The following is a 14,498-nucleotide window of genomic DNA, read 5'->3' on the forward strand; positions in this document are numbered from 1 at the left end:
GGCTGTACACTCAAGCTCATCTCCTTCCCTGCTGCCTAGGGAAGGGGGTTGAAAAGAAAACAAATAATCCTCAAACAGACTCCCTTGCAGAGAGGGTGCTTAATCAGCACCACACAGATGTTTCTGGGTACCTCGTGTATCAGAGCAGGGGAGTGCTTCTCCTCCTTTTCCTGACACACCTCCCTGCAGCATCTAAGAGCTTCATGCTGCACTTGCACAGAGACTCTGCTGCCCATCCAGGGAACCAGAAGCTGCTGAAGATGCAGGTATTGGAACCCTGGTCTTGCCTGACCATTTTTATGAAGATTTTGGAAATATTATCTTTCCTCTGTTGAAGTCAAGAGAAATTGCGCACAAGTTTCAATAGCTATTACAGCAGGGGACATGCATACACATGTGCACACATGTGCACTTGGCTGTTAGACTGTGCTGTCAAAACTGAAGAGACATTTCGATATTTCCTTTTTGCAGAGCCAAAGATCCCTACAAGAGATCAGCCTCCAGAGAGGAGAACGCAGCAGTGTGAAGGAGCTGGCAATGTGAAGCAAGGCTATCACACAAAGAAAAACAAACAACTCCTTCACACCATGGTCATTTTCTTCAGAAAACATTTGCATTGAAAATATTGATCAACAGGAGAGACAGCTCCTAAAAATGCCCTAATGCTGACAGAAGTTGGTACCAGGTGTTCAGACTCAGGGAGTCAGTTGTGCCAAGGAACTCTAGATTAATATAAACACAGTGGGAGGAGAGGAAGAAAGTCATCAACATTAGTAGAAGTGAGAAATCGCTCACACCTTTGCCTCTGATTAGCTAGAAGCAAGGCTTTTAGGCAAGATTGGAGAAGAAAATTGATAGCTTTCTCCATATGTAAAGGAGCATGTTAATAATAACATTAACTAAGTGAAAACCTGAATTCTAATGAACAAGACTGACTACATATAGATCAACTCCTATGGATGGAGGCACTGGAAATTATAGACACTTAGGAATAAGCTGTTAATGGAATAGTTTTTCTAAAACCCACTCCTTATTCTGTGAAGGGGTAGGAGACCACACGTGTTTGTGTACAGTGATATTTAAAGGTTGCCTCTCCTGAGCAATTGGAAAGAGTTGATTGCAGTGGATAAACCCAAGTTCATATTTAGAAGTGTTAGAAAACACACCTGGCTATCTAAAGCTACTATATGCAATAGCATGCACACATATATTCTAAATGAAGCTATGGGCAAAAGACACACCTAAATAACAAGGGAGGATGGGAAACAAGGAACTTCTTAATCTTGCTGTGCAGCTGTGGTACCACGTCCTGCAACAGTCAGCAAATTAGTAAGGGCGAGAGCATATTCTACATCACAGTTGCCTAGATAATATAGGAGAAATTTCTAAACCATTTAACCATTTCCTCAGATTCGTCACCACAGCTTTACCCACTGCCAGTGCCCTCCAACACTTCTTCCCTCCCACTGTCTCTTCCATTTCTCAGAGTCTCAACTCCTTTCTTAACTATGGCAAAAGAAACACTGAACAACCAACTTAGCTCTGAGGTGGTGTGACATGAACTAGTATTGCAATTGTGTTCTGCACTGATCCTCTTCTGCCTGAAGAGACTTAAACAGAACAAAAGGGGAAGATTACATCTTTTTAAATACTACTTTGCATAAATGCAATCTGATATTTCCCAGTTCCTGGGTACTATCACAGGAAATACAAAATAGCAATATGCAATACGCAATAATGGGCTTTTTATTGCCAGAGTTAAGTACTATTGGTTATAACTGTTCTCCACATCATTGTTTTCAAGACACCAGGTCAAAAAACCCAAACAAGTTTCAGTATTGCATATCCAGCACATTGAGCAGGCTGTTCTGAAGTACACCTACGTTTCTACTGACAACAGCCAGCAGATACTCCTAGTAAGGAGTTATCCTCACAAACTCAGTTCAGAAGCAAGGGGAGCAAACCATGCACTGGAGGAAGCAAGAGCTATTTGCCATTTAATGGCTTCTGCACACCCAATCTTGAGGCAAAGGATGAGTCTTCTGCAGACCGAATACGAATAGTCATGCAAGCTTTGTTCACTCCACCCTGAAGGCATTCACAGCAGTGAAAACTGGCTCAGCAAGCTTTGCAAATCAAGAAGTGCAGCAAGTATGGGAGGTACAGAGGGTGCAAGAACAACCCTGCTCCTTTTGTATAGCTATACATGTTTAAAAAAGATTTCGACAGACCTGAGTTCCTTTCTCTGCTGGAACATGATCACTTCTCTCAAGTTTTTTGTTACTCGAAAATTCTCATAATTGTCCTGCTGTTGCTACTCTTACACAATACTGACTAAAGAAAGTCTGCCAGAAGACTGTCTCCTACACCAAAAACTGTTTTGAGATCGTAAGTTAAGCAGCAGCACTAGGAGATAACAGTTACATGTAGTCTCAGTTCTTCCTCAGTCCATCAAATTCCATGGCATTTTAAACATTTCCTTACCTTGCATTAAAAGAAATCAGTGGCTGTTTGTACATGAAATTTGTAATTTCAGGGGGGGTGGGGGGAGGCAGGGAAGGGGGAAATGTTAAGCTTTCACCCAAGCTCTTGGACTTGGAATGGTTTCATTGCTGTACACAATTTCAGGTAGTTTGCTGAAAGAGTAAGTCCCAAAAGTACTTTCTAGAGAAAGAATAACCCAGCCAATTATTCAGTTTAATATCTCTATGTTCTTTTTCAAGATTGTGCTTGGCTTGTCTGCAAGAAATACATAGCCAAGCACCAACTAGCCAGTGTGTTATACACTGGAATCTATATATTGAATGGCTGTGTGGTAGGAAATCATTTCCCTTGACTATTGGGAACAATAGAGTACATTCTCCATTTGCCTGTAATTTGTTGTTTAATCAAACACTACCCATCAAAATAAAAGCATTTGGAAGACTCCTAATAATTTAAATGGCAGTACAATAACACCCAGCTTTCCCCTAACTCCTAAGTTTCCTCTCACTGATCACAACCATCTTACACCCAGGTAAATAGAGATGTAAGAACATGAAGGGATGTGCCACAAAATCATTCTACTCCCGCTCCTACCAGTTTGTTAATGGAGGTCTTCTGCATCTCTAGTCAGTACCCTACCCCTAAACCAACACCTTCTTTCCCCACCAAATGCTAACAAACCTGTCCCAGTATAGTTTTTGTGGCACAAATCATGGAAAATTCCACTCATGCAGCCCCTTTAGCTATAGGGTGGAAGATTTACACATTCTACAAGAATAACAAGAGCTTGGTCAGATTCTGGGCACAAATCTGCAACTTCATTTCAACCTACTCCATTTGTTTAATTTGTTTTTGTGTCCCCCTCGCCAGCATATCCACTTCAAATCCAAGTGGATTTCATTTAGACATTTTCTTTGCTACATAACTGTCTCAGGAGGAAAGTAGCTGTCCTGCTTACATGAAGAAGGAAAAAAATCTCTGCACATAACTGTTTGAACTAGTCTTCAGACTTCGCACCTACTTCAACAATTTTTTTTTTTTGCTCGCAAGCATTACATGCACATCCAGACCCTCCATTATACAGCTTCTGACACCAAGGAGATTAAGTTAGTACATTTCAGCAAGGTGAGGAGAAAGAAAATTATCATATTTGTCAATAAAAGGAAAACAAAAACTATTTTACCTTTTTGGTATCTGCATCCTCTGCCCCTTAACACTCTCAAGCAATATAGGGCAGAGAGAGTTTATTTCAGCCATGTTGCATAAACATAGCAAGTTTACAAGTAAGAGCATCAGCAGTTACAAAACAAAACAAACCACAAAGATGAATATAAAAACAGAATGAAGTTGTTTAGGTTTATATACCTTAAAAAGCATACAGGATCCAGAATTCAGAATCAAGTTGAGAGTATTTGGATAGATTGACCAAGTCTCTAGGAACTTGAAGGAAATACTACTGGCAACTGCCAAAACCACCCTCAGATGCTACTGACTCTTTATGGGCTTCCTGACAGTCAGATAATGCAGGATGGTCTGCTCCCCTCTACCAGCAGAGAGACAGAAAGTACACAGTCTGTCACTGTGCCGTAGCTGACCAGTGATGCTCCAGGTGGCTATAGACATATGACTATTTCCACAGTGGCAAGACATACACAAGACATTCACACAAGGAGAAAGCAAAGGCATCTCTCCAAAACAGCTGAAGTAGCTCATTGTCTTTAATTAACTTCTCCTGCTCATGTCAAAGCATCCCTAAATGATGTGTTAAGTTTTTGACCATAACTTTAAGAAGTCTCCATCATCCAGCTTCTAGACTATGCAACACAAGCATTTGCTTTTCTACATAAAAATTCACACTCCTACACTAAGTTTACTCCTTTGCTTCAGAGTAGTGCGAGAAGTGATTTCTGCCCCTTCACTAGGGGAGATTAATCTTAATTTGCAGATGGCAAAGCAGACCAAACAGCCAACAGTATTCAACCTTATGGTTAAACACCAAAAAAATCCACACATACATAGATATTTTATGCCCCCTGACACTGGTACAAAGCCGAGGCAATCAATACTAGTCCTGCAGTGAAAGGCCAAAATAATTCAGAAGCCACAGACTTTTAAGTCTGAAAAATAACCAGCTCTTAATGGCAACCACTCTATGGACACAATAAGCTAGTCAGAGAAAAAAGTTATTAAAAACAACAACAACAAATATTCTCAAATTTCTTTATCCTTCCTTACTAGCTAGCTTTTGTGGTCACTGCTTCAATAGGTCAGTAGGGAAGTCAAGTGTTTTCCATGTCCAAGAGTATATATATGAGACTAGGACTGGAGCCTGCAGCAAGAGGGGAACTGCCAGGGAAGAAAGGAGGAAGGCACAGCCAAATCATCCCCAGCCCCAGTTTTGGCTCTGGTAATTGTACGTGGCTAAGACTAGTAAAGAGCCAGACAGGACTAGGTTACAGACTACTTAAGACTAGTCAGAAAGTAATTTTAGCCAACCCTATCACTGAAAATGGAAACATGTTACTGACTGCATCTTATTGTTACACCTCACAAGGTGAGGCTGGGCTGACATGTACAACTTTGATGAGACTGAATACCACATGTGCCGACAGCATCCCTGCCTTAAGTTCACTCCTGAATCAAAGACTCACTACAAGTTCACATCAAGAATAACCACTCCCCCACCTAAAAATTAGGATGGTCTCCCAACATTCACTCTTACCTAAAAATAACATAAAAATTTAACTGATGCAACAAGCAACCTCACAACTTCAATATTAGGATTTATATCAGCTATTTGAACAAATGTGCCAATTACACTAAACTATGAAGTTTAAAGAGACAAAACTATAAAGGTAGGAAAAAAACTGTACAGAAATCAAGAAGAAATACAGGGTTTTCCTCATGGGAGCGTGCATCCTCGTGTTTTTATCTTTATCTTTGTGAGAAAGCTCAGTACATCTCCGAGTCACTAATTAAAGTTATACCACCCTTAAACATGTGTTGCAAGCATTACTCACGCATCTGTCCTAAAATTCAGCCAAAGCTGTAACAGCAGTAGGCACCATCACTGTTAAAAGGATACATTCTGTCATGGCTGCAACATCGAGTTTGCTAACTTCGGGTGAGCCAGGGCAGCACTTCTTGAACTCTTTCCGCAAGTCAAAAAAGGAGTAGAAGCATTCAGGCAGTAAGATATTCTGTAAAAGGAGAAAGCAACTACTATCAGCTAGGGTGAGTTTCATCTACTTTGTCTTTAGATACCAAACTTTCTAACAATTTCCTTATAATGGGTAGGAAACACAAACAGCCTTTGCTGCAGAGAAACTCTCATAGCTCCTCTTAGCCACATAAGTATGTTTATAAACTTTTTTGCTTAAGCAGCTTCCTTTCTACGTGGTTTAAAAAAGAGAAATGTGCTTTTTCACTGCCAGAGAAACATTTGCTATTATTGCTAGTGCCTCAAATCCAATATATATGTAGGAGAGTAAATGCCTGCTATTGCAACAGTTATCATCAATTCTTGATTCCAATTTTAACTGTAAAAAGCCAGAGGGCACTCAGTTCAGTTTATAGAGCCAAGCAAATTTTGCAAGACTAGCAGAAGATGTTTTGGTTTATAGACAAGGCTGGATTTTCAGAGAATAGTCACACTTCAAATATCTATTCCCTTAAAAAAGAAAACAACAAAAACCCAACTGTGTGCAGATGAGGGTTTGATATGGTGCAGAGGTTGTCACTCTATGCATGGTAACCCCTGTAATTGCAGCATATGAAGCCAGAAGCAAGTTACATAGCCCACTGGAAGTCAATAAAACCCTTTTCGCCCCACCAGTACACCTACCACATGCTTTTAATTTTTTGGGGGTGGGAAGGAGAAGACATGGAGAAGACTTGGGGGAAGCTGTTTAAAGCAACACAAACCCCTACTCCTTCAGTTAGCTCTTCACCCCAGAGCTTCCCCACAGACACAATACTTTGTACTCCACTTGGCTGTTTGTTGCCTGCAATGGCTCTCTAGACCAAAAGTAAGGTCTTTCTGTGGTTTAACAACTAGTTAGCATCTTGGCATTATAACAGAATGACAGGATATGTAAAAGCACATTTAGGGAGCCCAAAGAAAGAAGTTTAGGCTCCAAAACAAGTTCTGCTTTGAGGTATCTTAGCATATGGACAGGTGCATTAGACAAATAATACTCTTTAAAGACAAACTTATGGAAATGCAGGTGTGCTTGCCAACATTTTCTGCCCTAGTTTTAGCATGGCTATTTTTCTTCCTCCATGAGAGATCAAGTTCTTTACTTCACTGACATTCAGTTGGAACAGCTGATGCCAATTCATTCTCTGAATACCACGAGCTACTAGATTGGTTCAGACTGGGCATCTTAAAAGAAATAATTATTTTCAAGAGCCTAGTGATTTCTGCCTATCTGGATTTTAGTGATTCCCCCATCCCAACCTCAGGATTAGGGTATTCACCAAAGAACCATTACAGGTCTCATAAGCATCTGGTTTACTCAATCTATAGGCAGCACAGAGCAGATTTCAAATGAATAATTCTTAGCAAAACAGCAACAGAAGATTTCGACGAAGATTTGATTCCTATCAGTGACCCTGTGATGATATAGAAAAAGGATGCCTATCCCCAACACCAAAACAAACTTATAAGGGTAGGAGTGGTCCCTTCTTTTATCCACATAATTTAACTGCATAAAACACATACCCATTACAAGTAGCAAGAAAGTCTGTAAAACCCTGTTTCCCCATTTTCTCACATTCTACCCTAAGACAAGTTACATATATACATATACAAGGACTGCCCCTTCACTATGAATCATCCTCACTGTTTCTCTTCTAAACCTTCAAAGGTATGAATACTTAGAGCACCAACAAGTATTAAAACCAAACTCATCCAATATCAGTTCTCTAGCAGCACAGACTCCCAGCAGTGCCCCTTCAAAGATGAAGCAGCAAATTGATGGGCACAGAGATCAGTTGCAATGAGAGGAGCAGAACAGCTCAGTTACAAAGCAATACATGTTCATAGCAAACCACAAAATGAGCTGTTATTAATATTGGTGCAGTTATTTCAGGACTAGAGACTCAGCATATTGCAGCAACTCTATCACTAATGAAAAGTAGGTAGGACCTCATAACACTGTTAGTGATTTGGCAACTCTGAAGTTATAGAAAACTCTAGACTATGGGACTAGTCATCACTCATAGCCTGCCTTGAACTACTGTTCAGCTCCTTACAAATACAAGCACCGCCCTCAGAACGTCAACTGAATATACTAAGATTGAAACTTGCTGAAGCTAAAGGTGAATGTAAAATTTCAAAAGGCAGTTTATGATTAAGGTGGTTAACTATTTGGCAACACTTCCAAATTCCCACTTGTTAACCCATTGTAGCTCCTACAACTGTAGGAACTAGGAGTACTCTGTCAATGCATTGCTCCTTTCTCAAACACTTAATTCAATAAAGTCTTTTTTCTTATTTAACATAAAAAGGCGTCTCAGGGCTACATAAGCACAGGGCATTCTCTATGCTTTCCACAAGGCTCTGTAGTCTGGTAAACATATTAACATATGAGCAATGCTTGTACTATGGTGGTGTGGAGGCACCCTCATACTAAAGGGAAATTGATCAGTTTTGCAAGAAATCATATAAAGCGCACTAAGAGTCAAACTTAAGCTACAACTACATACCTTTTTGGAAGCTTCGGGGTGCAGAACCTGCCTAATGTGCAACTGTCCATCAGTACAGAAACAGAAGGAAGTACCTACACCAATGTTCAGCTCATTGCTCACGGACTGATTAAACTGAAAACAGGAACAACAAAAGACACACATGTAAAAGAGATCAGAGTGGCTGCGCTAGGCAGTGTCATCGGTTGGTAACATGTTATTCCTGGGCAGCAGGAACATGGAACTGGAATTTCTTTTTGTATGAGCCTAGTCCTTTACTTCTGTTGATTTGTTTCTTACTAGCTAAGGACATGATCACTTTCATGATAATTATCTTCACAAGGTAATTGCCCCTTTTCCCCCCTTCTACTGAGAAATGGCCACACAGACAGTCCACATCATAGAAAAAAATTGTTTTCCAGGAGCATTTGCAAGAGCACTGCAAGGCAATGTAAAGCCAGTTGCAGAGAGCTGAGGGAGTGCTGGGGCAGAAGAGCTTTTCAGACAGGGCACTCAAGCATGTTGGAAAGAAGACAGGCTTTCAGCCCTACCCTCAATGAGACTCACACACACCTCCCTGGTTATCTAGAGGCTTCAGTACTGTCTCCTTTCCCAGGGCTGATGAGCCACCACAAGCCTTAACAGGGCCTGCCACCGCCCAGCCTTTTCAGGGGGCACCTAAACTTGGCCTCTTCCAACACTGATTGGGGCCTACCTTCAGCTGAGACTCAAGGTCCAAAATGACAGGAGACCAGGGCAGGGGGATGCTTGACTCTGACCATCCTCTCTTGGGGTTCAGTCCCTCCCAAGGTAAATGAGCAAAAGGCAAAGGAGAAATCCCCACAAAGCCCACCACAGACCAGGCTACCTAGCCCACACATGTTTGTGGTGCCCTTGTGCCAGACTCCACTGCCCCGATGGTGGCAGCGAGGATAAATGAATGATAACATTGCCTCTACCCCACCAGGAAGCCCCCAAGGAAGACCAGCACCCAGCAGCCAGTTATGGGGTGTCACCTGTCTCAATGCCTGCTCCAGCGGTGGAGCCAGTGCCAGGCTCTCCACATCCACCTGGGTGATCTCCTGGCACTCAGCCGTCAGCTCCGGGTGGTCAGGCCGGACCAGCACATCATGCAGGTGCCCCAGCTCCAGAGAAAGCAGAGGAGGGGCGAGTCAGCTCCACGGGCTCGAGGTCCCCACCTGCAGCACCGGCCCCTGCCCTCCACCAGAGCCTGCTCCAGCGTGGGGCACCCACCACCAGCCCAGCGCTGGGGCCACCCTGCCTGTACCCAGCACAGCTGGGGCCAAGGGGAGCAGCAGGTCGGGGTGCTCCCCCTCGGGGGAAAATACCTCCTTACTCCTCAGGTCGACCACTTTCCAGAGGAGCTGGAGCAGCTCTCGCTCATCCGAGCCCAGCCTTGCTCCGTTGGTGCCCGCCGTGGTCACGAAGAGGATCACCAGGTAGTCGGGAGACGCCGTCATGGTGCCACCGAGCCAGTGGAAAGGATAAAAAAAAAAAGGGGGGGGGGGAGAAGAAAAAAAGGGGGAAAGAAAGGGGGGAGGGGGAAGAGAAGAGGCCAGAAACTTTCCCCGCCCGAGGCGCTTCCGAGCGAAACCCAAGCGGCAGAGCCCCCACCTGCAGCCTTACTCCCCGAGGACCTGACGCGGGGAAGGCGCACGGCTGCCCCCTTTCCCACCCCCCCTTTTTTCCGGGGCGGGCGGCAGCCGCTCCCACGCTAACTGCACCCCTGGGAAGCGCGCAATGGCTGCAGGCTTTTCTGCGCGGGGCCGCGGCCCTACCTGCCCACCCCCCGCCCCACGTGGTGCAGGTAGCACACACCTGGCGCCGTCCGCCCATTGGCCCCGCCAAGCAGGGACGTGGCAAGCGCGGGGGGGTGGTTGGCGGAGTGGGGGGCCGTGATTGCGGGCGGGGTGCCCAGCGCGGGGCCGGGATTGCGGGCGCGGTACGGGGGGCAGCGGCGGACGAGTTCTCCGGAGCCGCTCCGGGTCTCCGAGAAGCCCTAACGTGCACCGACGGCGGCGCGGCCCCTGCCGGGCTGCGCCGCCCGCCGCCGGAGCGCGCTGCCCGGGAAGGTGCGACTCCTCACCGACGGGGCGGCGGAAGGGAGCGGGCCCGGGCGAGGCCGCCTGCTCCTGCCGGGACATGTTGCGGGCGGGTCGAGCGGGTCGGCTCTACGTCCGCGGGCAGCCCGCAGCCCCGTCCGCCTGGACGGAAGGGGAGGGGAGATGGCGACGCTGCCCGCAGCCGCCCCGTTGGGTCTTCTCCCTCGGTGCGGGCTGAGCGCGGCCGTCGGGGGCCGCAGGGGCCGGGCCGCGCGGTGCCAGGGAGCACCGTGGCGGTGCACGGGCCGGATGCCGCTGAGAGCAACTCCTGCCGAGGGAGCCGAGCGGGCTCAGGACGGTGGAGTCTTTTCCTCTGCCGTGTGCAAGGCAGCGGCATCGCAGCTTCTGTACCGCTCTGGCACGGCGGATCTAGTCGTGTGTTAAGAGCGGGCTGGTTTGGCGGTGGCAGCCTTCCCTCGATTTTGGACCTTGTGATCACAGTGGTGATCACTGTTTCGTTGTGAAATTTATGTTTTAAATGCGTATTGCTCAAAACCCAATTTTTTCATTACAAATAACGGAAAAGGTCACTGAATGTAGGGTAAACAAGTAACTAACTTTCCCCAAGGAAATCCTGTAGTACATCTAGTTCTTTAAGACCCTGGTTGTGTATTTCCAACTTCATTGTGATGATGCTTCTCTAAATTTTTACTGAGATGATGGTGCACATAATGCTTTTCTTTATCATTTTTCCTTCTGCTGGTGCAGGTTCACAGCTTGCACCATCTTTTATTAACGTATAGGCATGCGTTGGTTTGGCAGGAAGGAGAGGATATGTTTGACAAGCACAGGGGATCACTGACTAGTCCAAATAGCACCCGGCACCCTTGTCCTGCCCTGCCGCAGTTTGGTGCAGCATGGTTCTCCTTGCAGGGACTGCCCCCTGCTTCATAGTTTATGGGCTTCGACAGGCAGCCTTTGCGTGACAGAGGGTGGCTGGAGTAATTTTCTCCCCTTTTGGTATAAGATTGCAAAAATGGCATTCACTGACAGCAGATACTGCAATTTGAGGGGTAAAGAGAGCAAATTAATTCCTCCAGTTTTTAAAAGCAGTAGCTGAAATTGTCCATATGAATCTGGCATCAGGAAACACCCCAGGTAATCGTGCCCCTTTTGTCGGAGGGTTAGTGCCTGGTTTTCTTTGCGTGTTTGTTTTCCAACTTTCTGATGCATTGAGCAAAACATACGTGAAGCAGAGCACTGGGGGGTGTGTCCTCAGTGGTGGTTGCAGCTGATCTGTACTTAGCATCTGAGGAGCGGGGTTGGTCCTCACAGAGGGTGTTTGCTTTGTGGCCTTTGCCTAGCCTGGAATGGAGGGATTCAATGGTATAGTGAATTTCTTTGCACAGTTTCCCTTTCAGGTCTTAGTTTAGTGCAACTTCTTCTCAATTAAACTTTATACTTTAGTAAAAAAGTCCAGAAGTATATTTCTGAAATGACTTCACATTGGAGCATGCCAGATAGATAATGCTTGTATGGTTGGCTGGTTGTCTTTCAGTGAAACTTAATCGTCCATTCTAGACATTTTTCTTCCCAATGCCTGCTTGGCTTTTGAGATGCAGCCCTTGCCTTTGTGAGAACAATTTTTGGATGGGTACCTGTTCCTTCACTTGTGATTTGTTGTGTTCTGGCTTACGCATTTCTTTTTTTCTTCCCACTTCTGCCTTATTGTTTTGTCCTGCCTTGTCTCTTTCCATCTCGGAGCATCAGCCTCCCCAGCTTATTGCTACAGCAGGTTGCCATTACATACAGTAACCCCTTTCACAGGGTAAGCTGTACCCTAAAAGTATTTTTAATTCCCATTACATCTTTTGGGTTCTTGATTAATCCATGGTTTATTTATTTATTTATTTATTTTGGAAGCCACTTGTAGCTAAATGCTACTGTAGTGCCATTACCTTTTATTTTTCTCTTTCTTGGGTAACTCATTCCCTAAAATGCCTGTTTTCCAGTCACAGTTCCCATTCCACCCTCTTTCTTTCATGCCTGCAGTATCTGGTCTGACAACACACACCAGTTGTTCAGGTTCCTGTGTTGTGTTGCCCAGGCTCCTGGCATTTGTGTACTCCCATTCCAGTTGCTTCTCCCTGGCCATTGGTGATCCCCAGCCTGCTTAAGCATAGTCTTTGCATGAAGTGTCACCTTCCATATGACATCAGTGTTGTTACCTACAGGAATGTATAGGGTGCTCTGGGGCACAATGACCTCTCAAGGCTCCTCCCAGCACCCTGTTGCTGCATTTCTCTCCTCTGATATTCCTTCCGTTTCCTGCCTGCTGTCCATCTGTCTAATTTCCAGCCCCTTTGCTAATCTCAGTGTAACTGTTTCTCTGTCGTTTTTGTATTAGTTCTGGTTTCCCACCATGCGTCCTTTTGTGCCATTTTCTGCTTTAGGATGTTTCTGAAACTACCCACACCTTCCTTCGCGCCAAGGAGCTGGTCTTAACACCACCCCCTGCCCACAGCAACAGACCTATGTGGTCTCTTACTTATTTCCCCCGTGTTCCTGGAGCTTCCTCCTCTCACCCATCAACCCCCTTTCTCCCAGTTTATTTTGAACAAACCTGTGACTTTGCACATCTCACTGTCTCCACCTTTTTGCTGAGAGTTCTGCCTCTCCCACCCTGCTTTATTCCTCTATAGGAGAGTCTTCAATTCACCCCAATACCACTGCAACTCTGTTATCCTTCCCTGCACAGACATTTGGTTCATGCCAGGTCTCCCACCTGTATCATTCTTCCCCATCACTGCTTGTGTTTTCTTTCAGGATATCAACTTTTTACAACTGGAATGGGAGAATCGGCAGAGCTGTATCATTTTGTTGGAATGGGTTAATGGTTACCACCAACTGTTTTTTTAAATCTCTCTAAGATAATTGCTGCTGCTAACGGAATTCTGTTTTCTCCACTTTCATCAGCTACTATGTATCTCTTTGCTGGTTCCCAAATTGTTCCCTGAAATCCCGCAACTGGGTGTGACATTCAAACACTGCTGCTTTACCTTGCAGCAAAGAAACACCACTGACTTGTAAGCCCAGCCACGTGCTGAAATCAATGACGTTGCATTCAGAGCCATCTGAATTTAATCCTGCAAAGCTGATTCTTCTCACATCCAGAGCTGTAGCTGTTACCGGCAGCGAGGGAGTCGTTGCAGATAAAAACGCAGGGCTGGAATTCCCCTGCCAGTTACTGAAACTACTTGTGCTAGCTGACCTGGTTGCAATATTGTTCCAGGCTGTCCCGGGAGAGAAGCCATCTGACTGGGACTGCGTTCCTCCGGCACAATGGTACGCGCAACGATGCCCATGTTTGGAGTAGATCTGCAAAGCTATTCTCACATAGAAGTCTCCAAAGAGCCCATAAACATAACTCAAATATGCCATGGCAAGTGTCACTAGCGGCTGTAAGGCATTGCACTGATTTAGCAAAATACATATACATTCAAGTTTTGTTTTTCTATATTCAAAATTTATATTTAATTCCAGGAGTTTAGATATATTTATCCATCAGGATGAGAGGGTCCCAGCTTGGGGCAAGAAAGAGAGCGGGCAAACCTGCCTACACGGCCAAGGAGGCCCCTTGATTCTCAAATTCTGACATGTTTCTGTGAAGGGATTTGCAGTATTTTAACTACGTCTGTTGAAACAGTATGAGGAGGCAGTACCGTGTTTTCAGTGGATTCAGAAGCAATTCCAGTTGATGAGACTCCCTGCACTGCCACAGAACACCTCTTCAGGTGTGCCAATAAAACTGGTTGTGGAACTGCGCGTTGTGGCCCAGCTCCCCAACATGCGGTGTGGGGACAGGAACTTCCTGAACTCGTTTCACCACTGAAAATGGATGTATCGAACCACACCCTTGTTTAAACTGATGCAAAGTTTTCACATAAAGTCCAACCTAGAGGACTGCCACCCCTGGTGCAAGTTAAACTCCGGAGCTCTGAGAGCAGCAAGCTTAGCTACCGAAACAAAAAAGGGACTCACCAATTCCTGGTGCGCATAGAAAACAGCTTATTTCATTAAGAAGCTGTTCCAGAAACAAGACATGGGTAAGGTATAATTATCACCATTAAGAAAAGTGCAGGGATATGGCTGAGGCTCCAGTCGGCAGTTCAGAGATGTTACACACCCTTTTCTAGCCTTCCTCTAAAGGCACATGGCGCAGTTTTGCTATTATAGACGTAGAGCTTGTACACAGAACTTGTG

General features: G+C 45.2%; 1 protein-coding gene across 1 annotated transcript in view; it reads right to left on the reverse strand.

Moving 5' to 3' along the window:
* ESRP1 (epithelial splicing regulatory protein 1) overlaps window positions 1-9,653 on the reverse strand; it is a 32,524-nt gene extending 22,871 nt beyond the window's left edge. Inside the window, exons 1-4 of the mRNA XM_059815267.1 lie at window positions 9,522-9,653; window positions 9,189-9,317; window positions 8,194-8,307; window positions 5,570-5,684 (exon numbers count right to left, since the gene is read on the reverse strand). Of these exons, the coding sequence (XP_059671250.1) occupies window positions 5,570-5,684; window positions 8,194-8,307; window positions 9,189-9,317; window positions 9,522-9,653 (490 nt within the window). The remainder of the gene's footprint in view (window positions 1-5,569; window positions 5,685-8,193; window positions 8,308-9,188; window positions 9,318-9,521) is intronic.
* Window positions 9,654-14,498: the final 4,845 nt, after the last annotated feature.

The sequence above is a fragment of the Gavia stellata genome, chromosome 3, assembly GCF_030936135.1.
Source record: "Gavia stellata isolate bGavSte3 chromosome 3, bGavSte3.hap2, whole genome shotgun sequence".
Classification (NCBI taxonomy): domain Eukaryota; kingdom Metazoa; phylum Chordata; class Aves; order Gaviiformes; family Gaviidae; genus Gavia; species Gavia stellata.